This window comes from Charadrius vociferus, unplaced genomic scaffold, assembly GCF_000708025.1.
Source record: "Charadrius vociferus isolate BGI_N301 unplaced genomic scaffold, ASM70802v2 scaffold32, whole genome shotgun sequence".
In the NCBI taxonomy this organism is placed as follows: domain Eukaryota; kingdom Metazoa; phylum Chordata; class Aves; order Charadriiformes; family Charadriidae; genus Charadrius; species Charadrius vociferus.
In genome coordinates this window covers 3,491,533-3,519,482 of record NW_009647856.1, presented here as the reverse complement: position 1 = coordinate 3,519,482, position 27,950 = coordinate 3,491,533, and the positions used below count along the sequence as shown (strand labels likewise).

Genomic DNA, 27,950 nt, shown 5'->3' with positions numbered 1-27,950 from the left:
TTTCAAACACACATTTCTCTGCAATCTAAAAAAATAACATTATCTTGTTTCTGTAGGGAAGAGTTAGAAGGTATCTGTGTGCCATCTATTACAAAAAATATTTTTCTCCAGCTGAACTTATATAGAACTTGCAAGAAACATTTTTTCATTTCTGTTCTTCTACTTGACTTTGCTCATCTGTGATTCTACACATGTAATTTCTTGCTATTAATTGCTTTCTGTTATATGGGATAATTTGCAAATTGTGGTTAATGACCAAACTACACTCTTTTAAGAGTTGCTCTGTGATGCAAATCACCTACCTTGTGCTATTTTAGAGCTTATCATTAATTTGCAGCAAATAAAATATTGAGTGAATTCATTCATAGTGTTCGTTCAAAAGTAAACTCTATTATTTAATTAGAGGGGAGAATCCATCTGCTTTTATTTTCAGCTACAGTCCTGAAGCTAATCAGAAGTACCAATTTCCTTCAGTGAAAGTCTCATGTTTTTAAATGCAGATTTCTCCTGAATACATTGAAATACTTAGTGAAATAGTAAAAAAAAAGAATAAAAATATTTGGTGTATTGACATAATGTTTTCACACAACGTAGTGAATGTAATGGGACCATAAGCAATATAAACTACTAGTAAACTATGAATTGCGGAACAAGCTCGAGCACTGGCCTGAAGCTGTCCCACTAGCATGCTCTTTGGCATGTTTTTAGTCTGTATGGACCTACCAAAATCCAGGTAATTTATGGTCATAGTTTGCATAATAACATGCAAATTATTCCCAACAGACAGTCTGGATGAAGTTACTCCATTTTGGGCCGAAACGTATTTAGGGGGGAGGAAAGCCATATGGGCAGGAGCTCTGGTGTGCTACTTGACCGCAATGACAGAGAACAGACCCCGACCAATTTATTTGTAGATGTGGCCATGGAGCCCTCCTCATAAGGAAGATTGATGGCACAAACCAACATGGACTGTACCTGTCTTGAAATAAAATGGTGTAATGGCTCAGCAGGATGCAGTTTTAATGTCTAATTTTCTTCCTTAAAATGCTTTAGGCCTGTGTTGTGTCTAACTTTAAGACAGATAAATAAGACAATGACTTGCGTTCTTGAGATGCATGCTTCTTTTCATACATGGTAAAATCAGTTTAGGGTAACTAGCTCAGATATATTCTGTTAGGTGTTTCAAATAAGGTGAGATTAATGTCCCACTGACATCCATTCTGACCCTTTTAGCTGAGATGGTGTTTATACACTTTAAGAGGGGGGGACGATTTACAGCTCTGTGGTTCTTCATTCTTTTTTAGATTTTTCAGAAGAGACCCTGGGCAGCCTTCAGAGATTGTCTTTCTAAGACTTTCACATTAATTTTTTTTCCACCATCTTCTTTTCTATTCATTAATAAAGTGGAATCCGCTGAATTAACTGTTTACAAATTGAGCTGATTCTGATTAAGATTATGAAGACTCCAGATATAAAAATAGAATATTTCATTTTTCTTTCAAGATTGGGTGGCTTTTGCAGTGAATACTAGTAGCCTACAGACCTGGAAATTTAAAATTTGTATGTAAGCAAACATACGGCAGAAAACACCAGTTGGGCGGGAGTGTTGATCTGCTTGAGGTTAGGAAGGCCCTACAGAGGGATCTGGACAGGCTGCATCGATGGGCCGAGGCCAATTGTGTGAGGTCCAACAAGACCAAGTTCCGGGTCCTGCACTTGGGTCACAACCCCATGCAGCGCTACAGGCTTGGGGAAGAGTGGCTGGAAAGCTGCCTGGCAGGAAAGGACCTGGGGGTGGTGGTTGACAGCCGGCTGAATATAAGCCAGCAGTATGCCCCTGTGGCCAAGAAGGCCAACAGCATCCTGGCCTGTATCAGGAATAGTGTGGCCAGCAGGGCTAGGGAAATGATCATCCCCCTGTACTCAGCACTGGTGGGGCCCCACCTCGAGGACTGGAGAACAAGTCTTATGAGGAGTGGCTGAGGGAAGTGGGGTGGTTTCGGCTGGAGAAAAGGGTGCTGAACCTTATTACTCTCTACAACTTCCTGAAAGGAGGTTGTAGTGAGGTGGGGATCAGTCTGTTCTCCCAAGTAAGAAGTGACAGGACAAGAAGAAATGGCCTCAAGTTGCAACAAGGGGGGTTTAGATTGGATATTAGGAAAAATTCTTTCGCTGAAAGAGTTGTCAAGCATTGGAACAGGCTGCCCAGGGAAGTGGTTGAATCACCATCCCTGGAGGTATTTAAAAGACTGTAGATGTGGTGCTTGGGGATGTGGTGTAGGGGTGGTTTCGGAAGAGTTAGGTTAATGGTTGGACTCGAAGGTCTTAAAAGTCTTTTCCAACCAAAATGATTCTATGATTCTATACATACGCACACACAAAGCATTTCAGATGTTCTCTCTCACCCCCCCTCCGTGGGCTGAGCAGGTCTAATTGACTTCAGTTAAAGTGTTCTATATTCGAAGAATAGTTATTGACCCTACTGCAGTTTAAATAATCTTATTTTTCACAGGTTCTGCACAGGAAACAATTTCATTATCTTTCAACATCCTGAATCTGAATTTTAAGTGTTCTGTTTAGGATGAACTTCAACAGACCTACCTTAAATCACAATGATTCTTTAACAGTTCAGATGAGTTTTATGGGAAACATGTAACTTCAAGATGCCTGTCACGATTTATTGACCTTTTTTTCCAATGGCAATTACTGATGTGCATTGAAACTATCAGCAGTTTTTGAATGTGACTGCAGTCACCACTGCACTTCTGTTCTAGATGTGTATTGCATAAGTCAGCAAATGGTCTTACCACATCAAGATTGGATACTGTTTAGCATCTAGAGGCCTTTTTGTGTGAAATAATGTTTGTATTACAATATTTTTAGAAAGGTAACTGGAGTTTTTGCAGATTCTTTACATAACCCTGTTTTTTTAGAATGTGCGCGCTCTCCGTATATGGAATTTAAAAAATACATTAGTAAGAGGCATATTCCTACAGGAGAAATGATCTACATATTCCTATATGACACTATTCAGGAGTACCATAAAACCCAGGAGTTTATAACATTTATTGTCAAATTATTGGGACATTTTCTTTTCCTTTGTTTCCCTTTTCTACCAAAATAAAAAATTGGATTTTCTCAAAATGAATGTGAGCAGGGAAGAAGAGGAAATGCAGACACTGAACTAGACGTCAACTTCTGGGCTTGTGTCTGGCTCACTAGATGGTCTAAAATATCTCATATCTTCTCCAATTACATTTGGATTATTCCACAGAATCCTGTAATTATTCTTAGCTTTTTCTTATGAGCATTATGAATTAAAGTCTAAGCAGGATTTTGACATCCTGAAATGAGCAAACTGTCTTAATGCAACACCTCATCCTCCGTGTAGGACAGGAGAAAGAATGGTGGAGTTGGGAGAAAAAGGGATCTTTTAGAAAACAAATTAGTTCTGCAGGAACTGAGTAGAATTTATAATAAATGGCCTAGTTCAGAAGGAAAGACTAAAGAAGAGAGAGATAAATATTATTTATTCCCACCTCATCTGTAGCTGCACCAGATTCTCTCTTTTTTTTTTTTTTTTTGCATCTGAGCTCTGTAGATTAGCTTCATGTTTACTTCTATGTGACATGACATTTGCATAAATTTGCAAAGGGCTCAGTTTTACTGATGACACTTGTAAATCTCACCAGGTAAATGTGTGATTAAACTCAGATACTGCTTATCTATCTATCTAGTGGATCTGAGTACAGAGTGATAAACTGCCAGCCATGAATGCTGATATAATTTATTCTTGTAACAATGATTGCAAAAGGGATAGAAAATGGCAAATTTATAATACATTCTTGTCAGATAGATTGTAATGAGAACAGAAAATAACACAAACTTAATTTGTTCTGGTGCAAATTGTCGAACTGTTATAAGAACAGAAGATAGCACAAAAAAAAAAAATAAAATTCCCTGAGCTTCCTAAAATGCAATCTCACTCTTGCCCTCAAATGACATTTTCCAGAGTCCCTTGGTCTGCTTCATTTTACAGTGGGGTTTTGTTCACTTAGCCATCTCTTAGTGTCTCATTAGAAATATTCACACTTTGTAAAAATGTAATGTGGTCGTCCTTTTTTTCACAAGAAGACATTTTAGAAATATTTTGTGCCTTTCATCGCTGTAAAGATAGTGTGAGAGGATAACACTTTCCAGCTAAACATGGAGAGTTTAAACTAAGTAGAACCAATTTGGGTCAGCTTGAGAAGGGTTGCGGGTGGTTTTGGGCAGCAAATACAAACTGCGTCACATTGTTGAGTGGCATTTACGAAAAGTAGCCGGAGTTTTAAGTACTGTGTGATATTCAATATGACTTTTAATGGTTTCTAGAGCTTCAATCGAATCTTTTATTTACTTACAATCTTTTTATTCAGACTGAGTAGGACATATTTTCTTATCTCCAGTAATTCTGGAAACTCAGTGAGTTTACTTCCTAATTCGTTGCCCAAAGTGCTCTATCAAGTGTAGATGCTTCGGACAGTCCTTTTGACAAAACGGATTCATTTTCTGACAAACTGATTAAAACTGATTCACATTAGGAAGAAGCTCTTAAAAAATTATATTTGGACATCAGTTTTCAACCCTGTGCTTTGGCAGGCAGTTAGCTTTCACAAAGGATTCACAATGACATGTTTTTCTGATCAAACTAGCAAACATACAACTTCCTAGAGTGTTCATCAGGTTTTAGACAGGAATCTCTAAAAGCAGATTAGCCAGTCCTACAGATACGTATTTTTCTTAAAGTGTATTGTTACCGTGCTTACTGCTGTTATATAACACAAATTATTTAACGGAGCATGAAAGCTTAGCAGGCAGAGCAGCGGTCTTTTTTAAATCAGCATTTTTCTGATCAGGATCTTTATTGATGGAATGAGAGTAAAGAGTGTTGTTTGTTTACTTGGAGCTGCCCAAGGTTCTCCAGGGTTTTGTTGTGCTTCGTTCTCCAGGAGTTGGGTTGCCCAGTTCTTTTCAGTGATGTCTGTGAGCGTTCACCCTGCCAAGCCTTGCACTGTGGTACCATCTGTGTTCCCCAAATTTTGTAATTATTGAGTTTTGCTGGCTTAGTCAGATTTTTGTTAAACTCTTAGACCATTTCCTACTTTTGTTTGCGCATGTGCTGTTAAATCACTTCATTGGGTTTGCTGATTTAAGTCAGCGAATACTTCTACGTAAAACCAGACATAGACTTAGTTCTTCTCTGTCTTCTTCTGTTCAGGACAATTTATTCTGCAATCACATAGATAATTTTTTGTCTTAAAATACTCAATGTTGTTGCATATACGGCTTTGTTTTCTTCCTGCCACAATCAACATTGCCGATGAGATGCATTAATGATTATTGATAGCCATTCTTTTCTTCTAAGTAATTTCTAAAGAATGTCTTGGTGATATTATAGTGTATACTTATTGAAAAATATCAACAAATTAAGTTTTGTAATATGCAATGCCAAGTGAAGATTTATTGGGCAAATACTCCATTAGAAAGAGAGAGCTGAAAAGAGCCAGTAATTTCTGAGCTATCTACAGTTTAACTGTAATATATTAAAGTTGTAATGTACATTTTTTAACTATAATGGAAAAGTAGCTAATGAAGCATTAAAGTATGGGTTTTTTAAGTGCCAGTGTAGCATAATCAGGGAGATTTAAGCAAAACAATGATAAATACTGTGATGAAATGGATCTGTCAGATTGGTTACATAGGTAGATGAACTAAAATATAGTTTAAAGTAGAAAATCAGGAGACTTAAGCTCTATTTTTGCACTTCACACAGTGTTCTATCAGTAAACTGTTATTTTCTATCCTGTTGTTTCCTTAAAATACAGTATCTACTGAACACGTTGCCTAGCAAGACCCAGAAGCAAAGCAAATAATTGTTTCTACATTCTTTCTCTTTGCTATATTTTGGTTATTTGAATATTCAGGTTATGAATTCGATTTTTTTCCTCTATTTTGCACATTTTTCAATAAACACTACAACAGTTTTAATGTCATTGAAGACAGTCAATAGTGTATTCTTTTTTCTCAAATTTTTCTGTATACTCCTGAAATTCCACGCACTCTTAAAATTTTAAATTTTTATGCTTTAGCAGGCTGTTGTGACCATTGAAACTTGACAAGATTAGAAATGAGGAAAGTACCGACATCTTTACATGTATTCTTCACATTTTAGTACCATGTCTTGTTCAACCAACAATAAGATCTCCTAAACAAACTTATGAATGGTGAATTTTGTGACCCTAGCTTGGCACTTTGGGTTATCGTTTAACTTCCCAACATAACTGTAGAATGAATAGTCAGTTGAAATAATGATTTACACAAAATTATGTTTTGGGGTTTTTTTTGTGTGTGTGTTGGTGTTTGGTTTTGTAGGTTTTTGTTTTGTTTTGTTTTGTTTTTATTTTTTTACATATGCTTTTGTGCTGAAATTACTGTTTTAGCTGTATTTTAATTGTATTTGAAACAGAAAAAAATGTACTGCAAAATATCTGAAAACACAACAGTAAAAATTCAAGCTTTTAAAAAAATCTGCTTAGTTGTCTTTGCAGAATGATTAGAATGATTGTATCCAAGTGCTATCTTTAAATAAAAAAAAATATTTCTGAAGCACTGGATGTATATTAAATGCAGACTATTGGAGGACGTAATTTTAACTGCTTTGATGTACAGAAATTCACTTCTGCACACTGGAAACTGCTTCCAGTTCCGCCCTTGAAGACAGATGTGAACTTTCCACTTCATTGACTAGAGAGGGTTTTTTGAAGAGAGCTCCATAAATGGTTCATTTACAAGTACACTGTATATTATTCTAATGTCAAAGGCTTGGGAATTGATTACAGAGACTATAATATAGATATGATAATTTCTGCTATGTTTTAGAATGAAATTTGAATTCTCTGTGCCATACATCTGGAGTTGTGATCTGTGTGATACACTCTTCATACATTTATGTTTGCAGCTTTCTATAACCCATGTTTGCAAAGGCTCTTCTGTCTATGTTTATTTAAAGTATCTATCAATTTACAGAGTAATTGATTTTGTTTTATTCAGGCAGATGCCTATTTTACCAAAAAGGTTGCTTTGATTTTTATTTTTTTTAAAATTGCCTTACATGATATAAGCATTTTTTTAAAATAATTTAAAATGAATGAACAAGAATTCTAATTAAAATATATAAGTGCATAAAATGTGAGTAAGTTTGTGTTTCAAAGATGTCTTTAAAAAAATCAGACCAAACATGTAAAAAAATTATATCCTGGGTTTATAAATTGAGATTGTTCAGGTGCCACAAAGCCAAGAAGTAAATGATTGTTTCGAATGGTTTTATCAAAAGGCTGCTTGGTTGTTTGTTTTGTTTTGTTTTTTTCTTGAAATTGTGATATATTTAGAAAAAAAAAAAAGTAGATTTAGAGACAACCAGCAAAGTCTGTTCCACTTCTTTTTTAGTAAAATGTTGTTACTTCATTATTTTCAGGCCATTCTTATATGAATATCCTGAGGAGAGCAGAGAGGTTGTAAATAACAGAGAAAAGTGTGGATCTGTCTCTGAAGAAGAATAAAATTACCATAAAAATACATGTAAAATTTTTGCTTAATAATTTTGCACAGAACAGTGAAGCTGCTATCTGGATAAGACCCTCAGGTTTATCACCTGAATTCCATTGGCTGAATTTGGACTGTCATAGCCTAAGAACAAAGATAAAAACATTTTTTTCATTAACAATCCATTTACAGAAAAAAAATGTGTTTTGTGTGTTTGTTTATGACATGTCTAACCTGGCTGACTCATTTCTTGTTCAGCTTCTCTTCCATCTCCTTCTTTTCTTCTTTTTTTCTTTTTTTCCCCATGTGATTAGAAAGAGAGGAAAGAGAAGGCGAGAAGAAAGTAAGTAATAAAAAAGTTATGAAGGAAGAAGTTTGGGATTTTTTTTTTTTTTTGACTTTTCATCAAACAACTGAGAGCTATTGACTTCTTTGTCATTTTTATTTCCAGATGTTTGTTCTTGACTTAATAGAGAACCTACAATTAAATTAATTAGAAGCTGACATTAGTATCACTCATCCTGGAAGACTGCATCGTGTTATGTTATCTACGATGTAAACAGGTTCTTTAAAAGAGTGTTTCAAGAGTTGAGGAAATGCTTCAAGATTAATTAAGACTTGGAAATTGACTTTCAATGAGGAAGTAAGATCAGTCTATTGCAAATTCCAAAAAACAGCAACATGTTTGATAGATGGCTAATTGTAGTCCAGATAGGGAACCATGAAGAAACACAAGCTGACAATGTAAAAGTTCAAATGAATGTTGCTCTTAAATTACTTATTTGCTATTTATGTTAAGTTTGTATTTGTTTTTTGTTGTTGTTGTTGTTAGGGTTTTTTGGTTTGGTTTGTTGGTTGGTTCGTTTGGGTTTTTTTTAATAAGGGATCAAAAGATAAAATTAGTGCAAGGTCTAGAGAGTTAAAATTTTTGTTTGTTTTGCAACAGATGTTAATATTTTGCGTGTAGCAATAAAGTAAGAGAATTATTTACTTGTGAAAGGACAGATGGGTTCTTGTCAATAGAGTAAAAAGAGCAGTTAACCTTAGAACCCAGAAACATTTTAGATTAAAAGTATTTTAAAATATTTCTGAAAGATTTCTACAATTTACAGTGTATCTAAAAGGACATTTTAGCATCCAATATTCTTTTAAAACACAGTTAAGACAGGCTGTGCTTTCAAGATAAAAGTTAAGCTTCCATGCAGTTTCTGCTGACATTGTAAGAATGATACAAATGGGATGTTTATCACAAGAATAAGATTTGTTAAATCTTACATAAGATACAAACCCAATAAGCATAATTTAAAATACAAATGGAAATTGTGTGATTTCGAAATAAGGACAGCCATATTTATTCTACTTTTTTAGCATTATTGTAGATTTTTGTCTAGTTTAAAACACAATCTAATTTCATGACAAAATAACTGTCATATTTGTTGCCAGAAGGGACTGTGAGTATAACATACCTTTATAGTTTGGCTACGTAATATAAGAAAGTTCTGAGCTTGTATCACATGAATTTTGGTCTTGCAATACTTCTTTTAAAGTTCAACTTTTTAACGTTTTAATACGATTCCTTAGAAAGACAAGTATAATTAATAATTTGTATTTTCGCTAGCTTTTTTTGTATCTTTTGTGTCAATTAAGAGTCTATATGTAAAAAAATTTGTACAGATAGTGCGATTATCAGATCAATTAACTTTGAAGATGGTTCCTCCTCCATAAATTTGCATAGCTTTCTATAAGAAATGATGAAAGGTTGAGAATAGAAGCCTCTTGGGGAAACTAGATGGATTTTGGCATTAAAGGATCAGGTCTGTTGAGAATAATGGCCCTTCTGGCCATAAGAATCTATGAGTATACTGAGTGAGTTTGTTTGGCTTCCTACAGTGTTCTGCGTATGTGTGTATGCGCGTGAATGTCTGTCTGTGTATCACTCATACGTGTATAATTGTAAGATTATTGATTTGCCCTTTTCATGAAAAATATAATATCTTAGAGCAATTGGCTGAAGATGTGGGGAGGGATCCTCTGTCTTCTCATCAAGGAGAAATTCTGAATCATTTTAACTAGCTAAGTAATTGTGTAATTAGTCTTAAAACTGAACTAGCATAGTTACTTTGAGAGGATTCTTTATTCTTCCAGAGATAGCAAAAAGTAGTGAGAGAGCAACTAAGGACTGCAAGGAGATTATTTCAGGGGCATTTTTTTTTTTTGCTTTCTGTGTAGATTGTTTTTCCCACTTCATAATCACTAAAGCAGTACCATGCGTACTTTGAGATGTGACAAACTGAATTTTACAAAGTTAAAACAAATAATCTTCAAGTAATTAATGTAGCATTCCAGGAGGTTGGAAACATTTGGTATCTTTATTTAGAAATAACTTTGGGGGTTTGATTAAAACTTACTCTGTCTTACAGAAACAACTATTTCATCGTAAAATACAAATATGGTTACTATTTTAAAAAGCTGTGTTTTATGAATGCACTCTTGGGCTCAGTACAGAATCACAGAATCACAGAATGGTTAGGGTTGGAAGGGACCTCTGGAGATCATCTAGTCCAACCCCCCTGCCAGAGCAGGGTCACCTACAACAGGTTGCACAGGACAGCATCCAGGCGGGTTTTGAATGTCTCCAGAGTGGGAGACTCCACAACCTCTCTGGGCAGCCTGTTCCAGAGCTCCACTACCCTCAAAGTAAAGAAGTTCCTTCTCATGTTAAGGTGGAACTTCCTATGTTCAAGTTTATGCCCATTACCCCTCGTCCTATCACTGGGCACCACTGAAAAAAGACTGCTCCCATCCCCCTGGCATTCTCCCTTTAAGTATTTGTAAGTATTAATAAGATCCCCCCTCAATCTTCTTTTCTCTAGTCTAAAGAGACCCAAGTCCCTCAGCCTTTCCTCATAAGAGAGATGTTCCAATCCCCTAATCATCTTTGTAGCCCTTTGCTGGACCCTCTCCAGCAGTTCCCTGTCCTTCTTGAACTGGGGAGCCCAGAACTGGATGCAGTACTCCAGATGCGGCCTCACCAGGGCAGAGTAGAGGGGGAGGATGACCTCCCTCGACCTGCTGGCCACACTCTTCTTGATGCACCCCAGGATGCCATTCGCCTTCTTGGCCGCCAGGGCACATTGCTGGCTCATGGTCATCCTGTTGTCCACCAGGACTCCCAGGTCCCTCTCCACAGAGCTGCTCTCCAGGAGGTCAGCCCCCAACCTGTACTGGTGCATGGGGTTATTCCTCCCCAGGTGCAGTACCCTACACTTACCCTTGTTGAACTTCATAAGGTTTCTTTCTGCCCAACTCTCCAGCCTGGCGAGGTCACGCTGTAAGGCAGCACAGCCTTCTGGCGTGTCAGCCACTCCTCCCAGTTTTGTGTCATCAGCAAACTTGCTGATGGTACACTCTATCCCTTCATCCAGATCATTGATGAATATGTTGAACAAAACTGGGCCCAGTACTGACCCCTGAGGGACACCACTTGTTACTAACCTCCAACTAGACTCTGCGCCACTAACCACAACCCTCTGAGCTCTATCTGTGAGCCAGTTCTCAATCCACCTCACCGTCCATTCATCTAAGCCACACTTCCTAAGCTTTCCTGTGAGGATGATGTGGGAGACAGTGTCGAAAGCCTTGCCAAAGTCAAGGTAGACAACATCCACTGCCCTCCCCTCATCCACCCATCTAGTTACTTTGTCATAGAAGGCTATCAGATTAGTCAGACATGACTTCCCCTTGGTGAATCCATGTTGACTACTTCTGATAATCTTCTTTTCATCCAGGTGCTTTGAGATGACTCCCAGAACAAGCTGCTCCATCATCTTCCCAGGGATGGAGGTGAGGCTGACCGGCCTGTAGTTTCCCGGGTCATCCTTCCTGCCCTTTTTGAAGACTGGAGTGACATTGGCTATCCTCCAGTCCTCAGGCACCTCACCTGTCCTCCAGGACCTTTCAAAGATAATGGAGAGAGGCCCAGCAATGACTTCCCCCAGCTCCCTCAGCACCCGAGGGTGCATCCCATCAGGCCCCATGGATTTATGTATATCCAATTTATCTAACTGATCTTTAACGTGCTCCTTGTCAACCAAGGGATAGTCTTGTTTCCCCCAGACTTTCTCTGTTACCTGCAAAGTCGGGGTCTCACAAGGACTGGCCCGAACAGTGAAGACAGAAGCAAAGAAGGCATTTAGCAACTCCGCCTTCTCTGCATCATCCGTCACCACAGCACCTGTCTCATTCAACAACGGGCCCACATTTTCCCTAGTTTTCCTTTTGTCTCCTATATACTTAAAGAAACCCTTCCTGTTGGCCTTGACATCCCTCGCCAGGTTCAATTCCAAGGCTGCCTTGGCTTTCCTTGTTTCCTCCCTGCATACCCTGACAGCATTCTTGTATTCCTCCCAAGCAGTCAGCCCCTTCTTCCACCTATTGTAAACTCCCTTCTTCCACCTGAGCCTTTTCAGAAGGTCCCTGCTCAGCCATGCAGGTCTCCTTCTTCCCTTGCCTGATTTCTTTCTCTTTGGGATGCACTGATCCTGAGCTTGGAGGAGGTGACGCTTAAATAGCAGCCAGCTCTCTAGAGCCCCCTTACCCTCTAGAGCCCTCTCCCATGGGATTTGCCAGAGCAATTCTTTGAAACGATCAAATTTAGCCCTCCTGAAGTTTAGGGTTTCAACTCTACTTGTCATTTTGTCTATTCTACACTTAATCCTGAACTCTATCTTCCCATGATCGCAGATGATGAGAAGTAGATGATATAGTTTGACGTTTTACCCTATGAAACTTTGGCATGAGCTAACAGGATAATGCATGTGTCTATTACTGTGCGTTGCCATCCCATTGGAAACAGTACTATTACCACAGTTCAACATCATATTTTGGGGTCTTACCCTTACTTACTTCCGAGGAGCTACCACTGATTTATAACACTAAAGAGACAGAAAACATAAGTCCCCTCATTTCACTGGCTTTGGTTTGTTTTGTGGATTTGTTTGGTGCTGTTTTGTTTGGTGTTGTTTTGTTGTTTGTTTTTGGTTGTTTTTTTTTTTTTTTTCTAGCAGTTGTATTCTGTCTTCTCTTATATTTAATATTTATATTGAGAGTTAGCAGTACATTTGATTGGGGCAGACTTACATGGGTTTAGATTGTTTGGTATTTTCTTTGTGTAATGGTGTCTTTTGAAAGTAAACTCAAGCTTATTATGTATGATTGCTGGAGTATATAGGATATATTTGCACATTAAACACCAAGAAAACATCTGCTTTAAGTCGTACTGTAGCATCACACTATGTTATGCTTTTAAACGGATTGCAAGCATGTTTCTGTAAGAAATATTGAGGAGAAATTTTAATGAATATTGGTCTAAAGTTTTCCAAGAAAAATGTTGTGTTTTTAATCCTTCATGTACGTATTTGCCAAACTATGGAAGTACACATCATGCTTCCCTTATTTGAGTTACAATGTTTGACAGGATTATCTTGCTAACTAAATGGCATATTCCTTTTTAAGACAGTCTTTCCAGTATTTCCTATTGTGTGACTGTACAAGGGCAAAATTGTAGGCAGGAAAGTGCGAGGTGAAATAAATGAGCAAGACATGCAGGAAAGATTAGTATTAGTTAAAATATGTCTTCCACAGTCTTCTTGAGACATAATCAGCATACATCTCAAAGGAGGAAGAAGCCAAGACACTAAAAAAGCTTGGTCTTCCCCTTTTGCACTGGTACCTCATCTCTTCCTTTGCCTTTCCCTGGACTTCAGACTGCGTTACCTCGAAGCTTGGGAATTTGCCTCTTACCAGTGAAAATGGCCACACCTGGTGCTAAGGTGTTATTCTGACCCATATGTTGCAAAACCAGCCAGGGTTTTTGTAGGAGATGGCAGCTGTGACTCTATTTCTATGTTCCTGTGCTGGGCCATCTCTTCACACTGCCCTTGTCGTGATCTTAAAGCAGGGAGGTCAGTACGGTTTTCACCTCCTTATTTTGGGTGTTAAGGGAAGACCTCAAGAAGCTGATGGAAGGAATATGTGCTTCTCAGCATGTATTGTGTCACACAAAGTCATGATCACTCAGCACAGATGTAATAGTACAGTATCTATATCCCTTGTTTGCTTTTTTATGTCTTTACTGCCGTGGCAGCTGCCATTATATCAGGAAATGGTTATACGCAGCCTTCTTATTGTATTTGTAGTTAATGATTAATATAATTTTCCAAAGCCAGGTAAGGGATTTTCCTTCACTTTCTGCTGGAACTGTACTCTTTTTCTTGAGAATAGTCTGTTTCCTTGACTATGAATTATTCCCCAGTCTTTTTTTCTGCTTGTTTCTTTGCCTTTCCCCCTCATTTTCAGGCAGCTAAAGGATTCATATGTCAGTCACATAGCACGGAGAGCAAACATTGTACATAAATCATTACTAAAATAAAAAAACCTCAAATGATAAAGCCAGGTTACAATAAACATAAGTAATGAAAAAGATATGCATACTGTGGTTCTAATTAAAGGTATTTAGAACTTTCAAAAATCAGACCATTTATTTAGGTATCAGATTACAGATTACTTCAGGCTATCATTTTAAGAAAGGTTTGTCTTTGGACTTCAGTGTAGGCTCTCAGTAGATCTCAAATTCGTCCTTGAAGCGAGGTTTGTCTGGAGCATAGATTGCTGCAGGCTCTCTCCCTAACCAGGGAGAGATAGAGTAGTCAGGCCACCAATAGTGGTCGTATTTGGAGATAATGTCCCATAGCCAGGTGAGTGAATTTCAGTAGCCAGGGTCAAAAATGTAGCTCCTCAATTAAGTATTAAAATTTAGGTGAGATGAAACTGGAGGGAAGTAGGAGTAAAAAAAAACAAAACAAAAACCCACCACCACCTTTCTATTCTTGAAGAAGAATTTCTATCCTTCTCCATAACATTTCATTTGGAATGTAGATCAGCCACTTCCACTTATAAGAAGTAGCATGCAGATCCCTCTTTGTAAAAAGGACTATTCATACAGTAGTAGACTAAATATGAGCAAAAGGCAGACACATTTCAATCTGTCTTAGCAGAGATTATTGGTTTTGCAAAGCATATTGTTGAAATGAACTACACCAGGATTATCTGGTTTGCAAAAGCAAACAAAATGCAAGATGACTTTTCAGAATAAGGATGTATATCAGTTGTCTCTGTATTTCTATCGGGGATAACCAAAATAATAAAAAAAAAAAAAATAAATACAGAGAATGGTTGAGCTGTTTATTAAAATGAATCATTAAGGTTCGGATAAAAAGTTTGTATTTGTAACAAATATAGATTCTGAGATGTGATAAAGTTCGACTGTGCACTAGGCACTCTGCAATATTAAGAATAGTTCTCCTTTTTACTACAGATTTCATCTCATCTATTTCAATAGGTAAGCCCTAGTTCGTGAACAAAAATGATTTTCCTCTAGAATCTCCATGAAAGGTCAACATTGAGCACAGGACTGAATAGATTGTGAACTCTTCAGGGGATGAAATTGTTTGTTGTTTTAGTGTCATCCGTGACACTAGACATTTTGTCAGTTCAGAACAAATAATAGCAATGATGGGATGGGAATACTCATGCTCTCTGCTGACCAGTTATGTGGGGAATAGTGATTCAGCTGCTGGAAGGCATAGAAAACAGTTATTCTTTGAGACTGTTATAATAAAGGGTACAAAAGAGCATACTAGAGCTACTCTAGATCTACATGTAGCCAAGAAGGATTGCAATATCCTAATATTTTTTTTAAGCTCAGATTAAACTAGTTTGTAAATAAAAAGTTATTAAAAACTGTCTTTAATATAAAATTATTACTGCACACAGTAATACAGCTTTGGATTTCTTTGGTCTATATGATCTAAATGGAATAACTACAATAATACTATCAAAGCAAGTTAAAAACAATGTTAAGGGAAGTCATATTCTGTTATTTAATTAATCCACAACAGCAAGTTCATTTGTCATGAATGCAAGTAAATTGGAATTGTTTTAGTCATCTAATTGGGAATCTCCTTAAAAGAACCTGTGAAGGAGAGTGTCATTCCAAGAACTGTCGCCTGACTAGGATTGCCAGATATGTGCTGAAATATGTTTATGAACATAATTATTATCCTCTTATCTTGGAAGTAAATACTGAATCTCCAGTGTCTTTTGTGAGTGGAAAGTGAGATACCAAAATAATATTGGAAACATGGTGGGATGGACTTTGTGGATTGGAAGACTGCTTAATGTAAAGGTGTTATTGTCATTAATGTGTAAGGACAGGAAGTTCCCCACATCTGATTTTCATGCATATTTTATTGTAAAAGTCAATATTCAAAAATGACATAAAGACTTAAAAAACAAAAAGAAAATGAAGACTAAATCTAGTTCATATTTGTTTGATTGGCTTCTTGCTTTCTAAAAATCTTTTAAGGCAATATCATGCATACCTGTGACTACCAATATAGCTTGCACTATTGAGCATGCATAGTTTCCTGCCAGAGAAGGAAACTGTGGTGTGAGTAAGGATAGATTTGACTCCCTTGTGGATTCTCTTACCTTTTATGGAGTTCATCACAGTGAAAGAAGAGTACACTGAGTTGGGTGATAGAGATGGGTCCTTTCTTTGACCAGAGGACAGTAGTTAACTGTGGAAGCACTCTGAAAAAAACTTGGGTGTATTATACTTTAACAGAAAACCCAATACCAAAACTAAACACTACTCTACATGTTTAACTCTTCAGATGTTCATGTTGGAAATACAAAAATAGATGGTTGCATGTATTCTGAAACAAAGCCATAGTATAGAGTTTGCATCGAAAGGTAAAAAAATAAAGGTAGATATTCTTCATTTGAACTAAAGAAATCCGCAGTAGGGTACATATTTTTACGAATCTTTAGTAGAGATGGTAAATCAAGAAGATGTTTATTACAGGAAAGACTTTTTTAACCTTCAATTGATAAAATATTGATTAATAACAGCTTTCCTAAATTCAATTCTATAGTTTCACTAATTAAAACATTCTACCTGTAGGCTTACAAGGTATCATTCCATGTGAATTAGAGGTTAGTATTATTACAAATTTATATTGTGGTAGCACCTGGAGATCTTTCAATGTTAACAGACGCTTTAAGAATGATATATGATTGTCTAAAGGAGCTACAGTCTCAGAATCCTTTCCTTGCACAGTTGTAAAAAATGTTTATTCTGTTACAGATGTTTGTGAATTTTTGTTGTAATCCAGAATTTCTCAAAGTGTACACAGATCTTAATCATCCCAATTCCACTGAAATACTTTTCCGTTGACTTCTTTGGCATTTGGATGATGCCCATATCCATTTTGTTGGTTTTTCCCTTCATCAGGTTTGGTTTTACCATGGTAACAAAAGAAGTGGTCATCAGAGGCAGTAAAATCCTTGATGGGAATTTCTCTGTGTGACTAACACTGAGGAAAGAAGGCTCATTCCTTTCCTTTGGGCAACAGTACCTCTACAGCTAAACCTGCCATTACAAAGGAGGACTATTAGTCACCTTGTTATAACAGTGCATGACAAAAAGCAACAAACACATGACAGTGCAGCTAAATGCAGAGGAAAACCAAGTAGAGTAATGCTCCCCCTTTCACAATAAAAAAACAGTTATTTTTTGACAGCTTTGCTTCTTTTGCATCTGTGGTGATGTATGCACTAGTGATACATTTTTTGTGCATTGACAGCATAATTCTAAGCCTCTGTAGGCCTTCAGCAAAATAACTAAGGGAAATTAAAGTATACACAGACACTATACACATGAAAATACCATTATCTGTCAAATTTAATTACTAAAATAAAAATTCCCAAACAACAGAGCAGTTGCTAAAAAGACACAACATTTCAGCTTTTTCTGAATGTGCCAGGATGTTTCTTGAGGAAGTAGGTCACCCTTGTGTTGTCATGTTCACATTTTGTCTGTTCGTAATTGAGTGGAATATTCAGCAGTACCAATCCTATTAAAATAAGGAGCAGATAATTCCAGACACATGGGAGAAACACCAATTCCTCTGTACTTTTTTAGTAATCTGCTGCAGTATTTATGACTCTCTTCCTTTATCGTTTGTTGTGAGAGAAAAAGAAGAGATCATTAACGACAACAAACCAGCTGACAAAGTTCCATGAGTGCTTTCATTTCTTTTCTGGAGCCACAGCAAAATCTTAGTGCATTAAGAATACCTTCCTAGTTGCTCTGCCACTCTATAAAATAGACCTTTTTATTTAAGATTTTAGATTTTAGGAGGCATTCTTTGAAACCTTCTGACTGAGTAAAATGTTACAGTTTCTGGTGCCAAGGTATTAGTTTTTCACACATACACTGAATCACATAATGGTTGTGGTTGAAAGGGACCTGTGGAGGTCATCAGGCTTTGCTTGACAGGATAATAACAAGGTAGAGAAGAATTTCTTGGGATGTACCAACACTTTAGAAACATAGGTGAACTGTTTGGCAGTCCAGCATCCAAGATGTGTTTATTCAGAAATGCAGAGTCCCTGAAAACTTCTGTTAGTGAGCAAACACCAACTTGAATGAAAGACATAAAGGGTAGGGAAAACCAAAAAGAAGGGGAAAATCCAAATAGTGGTTGCACATAGTCACTGCATTCAAGATAAAAGCTCCAGAGCAGATTTTGGAGGGTAACTGTGCACCCATTGTACCGGTCAATGCTGTCTCATTGCCATCACATGTTCTCCCATATCTTTATTCTCTTCTTATTTGTTACAATTTCTTCCAGCTCAAAAATCAAGGTGATATTCACTAGGTCAGCTGTAGATGTGAGTAACTGGTCTAATCAGCTATGCTTTTGCCCTAATGCCTTTTGCCTTGTCAGTGGACACAAACAGACACTTCTAAAGTGCCATTCTTTTTATCTAATGTCTTATGATAGGTGAGATTAACTGCCTTCTAAATGTTCCTGGTTTTCTCCATTGAAGGTAAAAGTTATCAACAACAATCAGAAATGTCTACACGATATATATCCACAGTTTAGTGGAAATCCCACTTTCCGACATTCTCACATGCTCAGGTAGTGCCTACCCCAGCATTTTGAAAAATGCTAAGCTACAAATAAGATTTAACAGTGTTCATTTAAACCACACTGAATAATTATACAGTAATTCCAATAAACTTGAATTTATGTGATTTGAATATGTCTTCTAATATTCTGGAATGTTTCTTTGTCCCTCTAAAAGCATGAAATATATTGCAATTAAGAGATGCTGGAAGATGCTTAAAGCAACTAAAGGAAAAAAAAAATCAAGAGGTAATTTTTAAGGGGTTTAATGACAGTTTTACTCCAAAACATTTAATTCTAAAGGATGGAAGCTAAAGCAGCCTTCAGAAATTTAAGATTTCATTTATTAGAAATGCTTTATTTCCTTCAGTAATGATTAGAATTCCCATAATCTAAGAGAGAAGATTATGGACTGCAGCCAGCCATAGAAGAAAAGAGATTTTATTGTTATTGCTGCCCATCAGACACCAAGTAAAAAACCTAAAGTGCCTTATAGCAACATGCAGAAATGGCAACTCATCAACTAGACTGTGCTAAGGTATCACAGTTCAGAACAAATACTGGCACTGTCAGTGGCAATGCCTTTTAACAGACAAAGGTTAAGTATCATTTTTTTTTGCATTTTTTTGTTCTAGGTTTCTGTTGCAATTCAAAGTTCACATAAAGAGAAGTAAGCTTGATTCTATTCTTCACAGAATTCACAGAATTCACAGAATTCACAGAATTGTTAGGGTTGGAAGGGACCTCTGGAGATCATCTAGTCCAACCCTCCTGCCAGAGCAGGGTCACCTACAGCACGTTACACAGGACAGCGTCCAGGCGGGTTTTGAATGTCTCCAGAGTGGGAGACTCCACAACCTCTCTGGGCAGCCTGTTCCAGTGCTCCACTACCCTCAAAGTAAAGAAGTTCCTTCTCATGTTAAGATGGAACTTCCTATGTTCAAGTTTATGCCCATTACCCCTCGTCCTATCACTGGGTGCCACTGAAAAAAGACTACTCCCATCCCCCTGGCATCCTCCCATTAAGTATTTGTATGTATTAATAAGATCCCCCCTCAATCTTCTTTTCTCTAGACTAAAGAGACCCAAGTCTTATTTTGATATAGGTTGTATCTTCCAATACACTGACAAAAGTCTTTTAAGACTTTTGTGTATATACCATAATTGAGCTACATAAGCCTGGATAGCAAGCATTGTCTTCCATAGCTATGCACACTAGTAGCCAGGAAGCATATAGCAAATATTTCTACTGATGCATACAGGAAAAATAGGTAAGTCTCTCACTCATTTTTGCTATATTGCCTCCTCACTGGCAATAGAAATAAATATATGAAATCCATTTTTTATCATGTCAGTTTTTGTGACTTTTAATGTATACACCAGCAAGTCACATAAGCAGTGCCAAATGGGTATGTACTCAACTCTACAATGAAAACTTATTTCATAGCTGTGATGGCTTAGAAGTAAAATTACCAATTAGTGACAGTAATCTGAGATGCTGAGATAACTTGTTCTTCCTCAATCACATATTGAAAGTCTTTATTTGAGAAAGAGATAAAAGCTGGTCACCTTTTTGCATTGTTCAGATAAAAATCTCAGCTTCATTGCAACCTCAAACAAAAAAAAAGGGGGTTCTCAAACTCAAAAAGTAATCCCTTTCTCCTTCTGCTGTCAACATTCTTTGTTCTGCAGGAATTTTTGCTGTTTTTTGTTTTAATTTGACACTTTACGTTTACCTGAACCAGCTTTTGTGTATTTCTATGACCTCTCTTTAGTGGCTGAAAGATAGCTTGACATTTAAAGTCTGCTAACTGCTATGAATTCATTTAATGCTAATAATATAATGCATTCTGCTCATTAGTACTATTACAGGAATGCATTTTGTAAAACTGGTAGGATTTAATGAATCATTGTGTGATTTTGTTGGCAATTACATCATATATTGAAATCAGCTGTGTTTCTCCATACCGCCACTCTTATTGTATCGTACTCTAAACTACAAATCACGAATGGCAAGGAAGTCTCTCCTAATTTCAAAGCTAAATTTATCCATGAACGATTTATATCTATTTGGTTTCCAGCCAGTATACCTTTCCTCCTATATAAGTCATATTTGTGGGATTCATTTCCCTAGGTTAAATTTGGCTTTCTTATGCCGATATACTTTAATGAATACTGTTAGACCATGGTCATGGATTTCCACATCTAATATGATGATTTCTATTCTGTGTACTCATTTCCTGTTGACATTTGCTTGTGTTCAGTCTCACTATTATAAAAATTTGAGATTAGGGCACATATTATATGGACCATACCTTTAACTCTGAAACAATCTTAACTGCACCATGGATATCTTTTTATCTACAAGGATACCAAATATTTTGTTGCTTGTTTAAATTTCCTTTGCAGAATTTGACTTGGCTCAATTTTTTGTAAATTCTTTCCTCATCCCTTCTTTTTCTGATCTTCAAGATGGAGTTTGTTATGCATATCAGCTTGCTTTCCCTCTCTAGGTGGGCTATTTGGTTACTTTTTCTGTTATTTCGTTAAGCACATTATTCATATAAGATCTCGGAAACATGCTGTACGAGTTTGTGAAAATAAAAACCAAATCAGTTAGAAATAAATATCCAAGGTAAAACGGACTTAGTTTCAGAACAACTAGTTTATATTAGTATTTATGCTAGAGATGTCTTACTTTTAAATGTACAGGGGAAGTAGTTTGTTGGTATCTAAATGAAACAAAAGCATTTGCCTTCTGAAGTAACTTAGGGATGTTTTATGGAAGAAGTGTTTGTTTTCACCTTCACATATATATTAAGTACTTTGAGTTACTTTCAGTTAGAGAAAAACTCTAGTTTACCAATTAGTGTTTACCAAGATAATGAATTTATCAACATGCAATAAAAAATCCTTCACTGGCAGGGAGATGGAATAGTTGACCTGTTATTTTCAACCTGAAATGATCAAACATTGTGGTATGTGAATGTAAAGCAAAGGAACTGAAATGCCTGAGCTCTTGCACGACAACTGAAAAATAGACATTCAAAATGAAAGTTAGATGTATACCCTTTTCATGATGACATTTGCTTATTATAAAATTGAATGAGGAGAACATTGTGACACAGCTACTTCATTCTGTCCAGCAATATGGGACTGTAAAGGTGGCTGAAAACACAGGGAGAGAGCCAAGGATTCAGAATATTAACGCATACTAATGTCCCTTGTGATGCCAATAATAGTGTCTACTGCCAGTGCAGGAACCAAAGGGTGTGAAGAATTCTGTAAAGAACTAAGAAGATTTATCTAGTGAAGACTGCTGAAAGAAGATGATGTACATTTCCCAAGTCCTAATAAATTTGGGTTGACAGGCTAAATGAAAAGATAGCCTTGGGGAAAAGCTTGCATTCAGGGCATGAGGTTAACTGAGGAAAAGACAAGTCTAAAACTGAGGCATATGACTTTATGGTACAAAATTTGATTTTACAGAGAACCATTCTGACAGAGAATCGGGAGCTAGAGGGCTGGTGATATAAGAAGATTTTTGTAGGCTCTTTTGTGATCAAATATCCACATGATTATAAAAACTTAAATTGGAATTTAAAACACATAGTTTGGGAGAAGTATGTGCCATGCCTGTATAGCAACACTAAAAAATAAAGTGGTAAATAGGTGCAGAAGTAACAGAAGTCCAAGAGGACGATGACAAGGTTCCTTAAATCACTGTTTATCTGGACAATGCCAGGTCATTTCCCTAGCATCACTTGCCTCAGTATGGCAGGGAGACAAGACTGGGGCTTCCATCTCTTGACAAGATTTAGTGCAGTTTGCCAATTTGCTCATCATCACCTTTCTTTGCTTATGTTAATTGTCATTATTTTCCTTTTTAAGAGACTTGTTCTACTATGTGCTCAGCACAAAGTACAGTCCTTGAGCCTAAAAACTTTACTCCAGGGAAAAGTGACTGAGTAGGGAGCAAAACTGAGAGGAAACAGTGGCTGGGTAACTGCTTTGGTTTTTAAATACCTAATACTATTACAAAGTTGCTAACGTTACTATAGGCAGTTTAAAGAACTGAGTCTGCGAAGGATTTAAATGAGGGAAGGGAAGTGGCTTGATGAATCTGAGAAGGAACAAATGTTCAAGCAACGAGTAAGATGCAGCTGAAGAGCTGCTAAGTGGGATCCACATAACCAGCAGAGCTAGAAGTAATGAGAGCCAAATGTAGATGTATAGAAAAGAAACAAACATAGACCTGAAAGACAATGAACGCATTCTTGCATTTCTTGTGCCTGAAACAAAATTTGTGAGACAAAGGAAAATATTTTATACATATATTATACTCTTCTTAGTTGCATTTCAACAAAATTAGCCCACGAGCTTTTCTTACTAAATTTTGTTTCACGTGCAATTCTCATTTCATCGCAATTCTTGTAATTTATATTTCACTTATTAGCATAATCAGTTTTGGTTTTTTGTTTTTTTTTTCAAAGGGCCACCATCATAGTAGTGATTCAATTATTTTAAAAAAAATAATTAAAAGTTAGAGAATCGTAAAGCCATTTAACAATGGGATTTGGATCTGAAGTACGCAGATAGACTTCACAAATTGGGGGTTTGGTAGATTTTAGATAATTCCAAAAACTGTTTGAAACCAACTAATCTCAAAATGTCTGAATTTCTAAAGATACCAAAAATCAGAGTATCTTGGATATACCTGCTGTGCACAGAAACATTGCTAAAGGCCAGTGTGCTCAGAAATATCCTGGCTGGGATGTGAGAGCTGAACACTTAAGCTCCATCGTTAGAGATGAGTAGAGAGATGCCTCACTTTTGCTTAACTATCTTGAGAAGCCATTTGTGGTCCTACCATGACCAACTCTATCACTCTGTGAGCAACCAACCACAGTATGCTGGCATTACCAAGTGTTAACTATTCTTGGTCAGGAAACTTGCCGGTACATTTGTGGAAGTTGGGCCCCTCTTTACACTGAAAAAGGCAGGTTACGTGGAGTCAGAAGGAGAGCAGGGAGACTGATGGTTACACTCCTGTCATTCGGGCATTCTTTGCTGGCAGGGGTGGAGCTGGAGTTCCAGTCTTTGCTTTTGGTGTTATCTCAGTTATTACCCTATTACTTGTTAATATTAAATGTATGAATGTTTCTGGGGTTGCACACTTCTGCCAGATACTCCTTTCTTCTGACTAAATGGCATATCTTCTGGCAAACTGGTTATATACCATTGGATATTCTGAAATATTCAATGGTGTATAACTGATCAGTCATCTGTACTATCCTAATATTATCAGTAGTATTACCTATATAGTTACTAATAGAACAGTTTTGCTCTGTTTTTCATGCGTTTCACGTTCAGTAGAAAACTCCATTCTCTAAATCAGAGAAGTACAGTAACTGAATTTCTGACACCTTCCATTATCAAAGAAAAAGGAGTTAAAAACAAACATACAAAGTTGTTAATGTACAGCATAGATCTCTTATCCTCCAGTGAAGCTCGTTTTGTACTAGTGAAGTACAGCCTCATTATCTGTTCTAGTATCCAGAAGATTCTGGGGTTTTTATTTCCTTTCTGTACTTTTCTGTGTTTAAAACTTCCTTTTGCTATTCTAAAGAGACTGTACCCCAAATCCCACTGGTAACAGTCTGATTACTCCTCTCATGTAGTAGCTAGGCAACTGGCAACAAGATCTTTTGCACAGATATAAGCATTTGTCCTTTTTTTTCTGATTTTCTGGGAAGAGCAAAAGAAGCCAGCATGCAGCAGGGATTTAGCAATAAAGAGAGCAGACAGGTGATATTCCTTTTGGGTTACAGCCATATTAAATTTTTACACTGATACATATACACAAATTCAAGAGGAGAAGGTAATTTCTGAAGATAAACACAAAGAGACGTGAGTCCCACTTGGTCCTCTTTTACTCAGATTTACACAATTAGAGGGAACTATCGATGGGTTATAGAGGACTTAGAAAACAATAGATGTTAGAAATATATAAGCAACTATGTACAAAAAGGTCATCAATGCTTTGGAACAATGTAATTGGTGTTAGTTTTCACACTGTATTTTTAACATCTGTTCGGCTTGGCTTTCTGGAACCTGTCATGCTTCATTTCTATTAGAAAGGTGTTATGGATCTTCCTGCAAGAGCAGCAAGCAGAGAAAATAATTTCTCAGTATACATAGCATTCAGGTTAAAAGTATTCAACTGTATCAGTTGAAAACACAATATGATTTTACTGTTAAGTTTTCAAATAAGTAACTTCATATGTTTATTGTATCACAGGTACAGGAATGGCTGTGCTTAAACTGCCAGACCCAAAGGGCAATGTCAGGACAACTTGGGGATATGGGCAAGGTGCCCCTTCCGAAAACAGGCCCTTCACAACCAGCATCCAAACCGCCTGCTGCTCCTCAAAAACAGCCTATGCCTGCTGTCTCACATTCCCCTCAGAAGACTTCCACACCGCCTACTCCAGCAGCAGCAAAACCTAAAGAAGAACCAGGCGTTCAGAAGGAAGCTCCAAAACTGCAGCAGAAGAGACTGGAAAAAACATTGTCAGCTGATAAAATCCAACAAGGAATTCAAAAAGAAGATGCAAAACTTAAGCAGGGAAAACTTGTCAAGACACCCTCAGCTGATAAAATTCAACGTGTTTCTCAAAAGGAAGATCCAAGAATCCAGCAAACAAAACTGACAAAGACACCCTCAGCTGATAAAATTTTGCATGGAGTTCAGAAGGAGGATGCAAAATTCCAAGAGGCAAAAATGGCAAAAACATCTTCAGCTGATAAAATTTTGCATGGAGTTCCGAAGGAAGACATAAAACTTCAAGAGGCAAAATTGGCAAAGATACCCTCAGCTGACAAAATTTTACATGGAATTCAGAAGGAAGACCCAAAACTCCAACAGGTGAAAATGGCAAAGGCAATGTCAGCTGACAAAATCCAACCTGCAACTCAGAAAGAAGATGAACAACTTCAGGAGGTCAAACTGTCAAAGGCAGTTTCAATTGATAAAATCCAACATGGAATTCAGAAAGAAGATCCAAAACTTCAACATGAGAAAATCATGAAAACTTCATCAGTGGAGAAAATCCAAGAGGAAGCTCAAAAAGAAGAATCAAAACTTCAGCAAGGGAAATTGTCAAAGACACTTTCAGCAGATACAATTCCTGCAACAATAAGTTCAGATCAAAAGAAACCCCTAAGCACAATGGAAGAAGATAAAACTGTGCTCCCAGAAAAGAGCAGACCACATCCAGACGACAAAAAAGAACAAATTACAGCTGAGACTAAAGACCATGTTGCTGAACAGAAAGCAGAAGTTGAAGCACCCTATAAGGGACTGCAAGCTAAGAAGCAAGAGGATGTTAAGAAGGAGGGTTTGACGACTGGGATTACACAAATGGTTTTGAAAGCTGAAAAACCTCAGGAAGAAGAAACTCCTGTTCAAGCAGCACCTTTGTCAAGAACTGACCATGTGGAAGCAGTGAAAGAAAAAATAGTAAGTGGCTTTCTCCCTTCTACCCCTCTTCTCCCTTGGTACAATTTAAAATCTGATCCTGACAAACCCTCTCCTTTTATGTCTTCCTGCTCTTTATTGTTATTTTCTGTACGGGATGATTCTAAATAGTAAAATCAATTACTCCCGCTGAGTGGATGTTTCACCAGTTAGTCCTATGTTCTACATGCAACTTCTCAATTCTTGCACGATTTTCATTCTCAAGCAGTTAAGCATTTGAAACTAAGGCAAAATTCCTGTTTAATCATTTTTCCAATACCTCTGATTTATTTACCTGCTTCTGTAGACTCTCAGGACTTTGGAGTATAATTTTTGAAATTGGAGTGTTTTCATAGTTCTTAATCCCAAAAGGGAATGATCTATGATGGTAAAATATACAGTGTTTTCCAGTACCAAAGTCTAATAAACATTTGAGGAATACTTTGTGATACCTCAACATGGTATGTTCAAATATGCAAACTTTACATCTTTTTTGTTATTTCATTTGCTTCTCTCATATGGACAAGTACTTTTAGGTAGGGTTCTTGGTAAACTTTCAAGTCAGATGAATGGATGAGTCTATGATAGCATGTACTAGAAGGCAGCATTTCTTAAATAAATGCCTTTGCTGGATATCAAGTTACCCACAAGTCACTTTATCAGCTGAAGTGAGTAGTATACACAATTTCTTCAGAAATTAAAAATGATGGGGTTTTGTATCAGCAGTGCAAATTAGGTGTTGATTATTATGTTATGAAAGTAGGAGGTGGTTTAGGAAAAGTGTTTAGCCTTTGCCAAAATTATGCTTTCAAATAATCCCAGTCAAAAAGGTCAAGGGTTTTTTTTTTTGTTATTTTTTTTTTCCTTGTGGTAACGAGGATATTTGGACAGCAAAATATTCTGATTTAGAAATTGTGCTGTGGAAAACTATTTTTATAAACCAAGTTTCCTGTTTGAAATATATCTCCTATCACATGTTGTGTTTCCTCCTCTTGATGGTATCAAGAGGTGTGGTGTCGCCTGATAGTACTTAGGGAATCTCTGAATGATGGTCAGAGTAACATAGCCGTAACTCCTCCCTTCTGGAAGAAACAAGAAGAAGATCTAAGAAGATCCTACATCAATTAGTTTATCTCGCATCAATACAACACTACTGCAGGACTTTCCAAGAAGTAACTTAATTTTGTTAGCAAAATGTCATTTCCGGGCATTTTTATTTTTTTTTAAATCATATCAGAAAACCTAAGAAGTAGACTTAGAATTTTGTTAGTTACTAATAATTCATTTTTTTTTTTCTGTTGAACAACACTTGTAAGGGAAAATTTTCATTGCACATTAGTTTCAGTCCTGTCTGGTCATTATTTTGTCCATAAGGAGGTGCAAAACTATACTCTGGAAAAATCTAAGATACATATAGGGGATTTCCATCTCTGATAGCGACAAATTTTAATTGTAGATTAATTTGTGATTTCTAATGTGGTGCGCACACATGTATTTCACTCTTATTTCATCATATTTCACTTCCTGCTGCTGCCTTCTAGCTGAAATCAGGACTTCTTGAGTTAATACCATAAATTGGGATTATCTTTCTTTTGCTCTTATTACCAGACTTTGAGGCACACTTAGCTAAAGTTTGTAAAGCAGACGTTTCATGAATAAAAAAAGAAAACCCATAGGTATCTGCTTGTAAGTATTTTTAAGATTAGAACACTCTGAAATGCAAAACAGAATTGAATCAATGAAAAAGGAATAGCTATTTTTACACAAAAAAGGTGTTTTGTTTTTTTCTTTTTTCCCCTCCTTTTTTGCTC

General features: G+C 36.8%; 1 protein-coding gene across 1 annotated transcript in view; it reads left to right on the top strand.

Moving 5' to 3' along the window:
* The window catches only part of PCLO (piccolo presynaptic cytomatrix protein), a 373,983-nt gene that overhangs the window by 143,666 nt on the left and 202,367 nt on the right, over window positions 1–27,950 (top strand). The window contains exon 4 of the mRNA XM_009883002.1: window positions 24,922–26,142. Coding sequence (XP_009881304.1) covers window positions 24,922–26,142 — 1,221 coding nt within the window. The remainder of the gene's footprint in view (window positions 1–24,921; window positions 26,143–27,950) is intronic.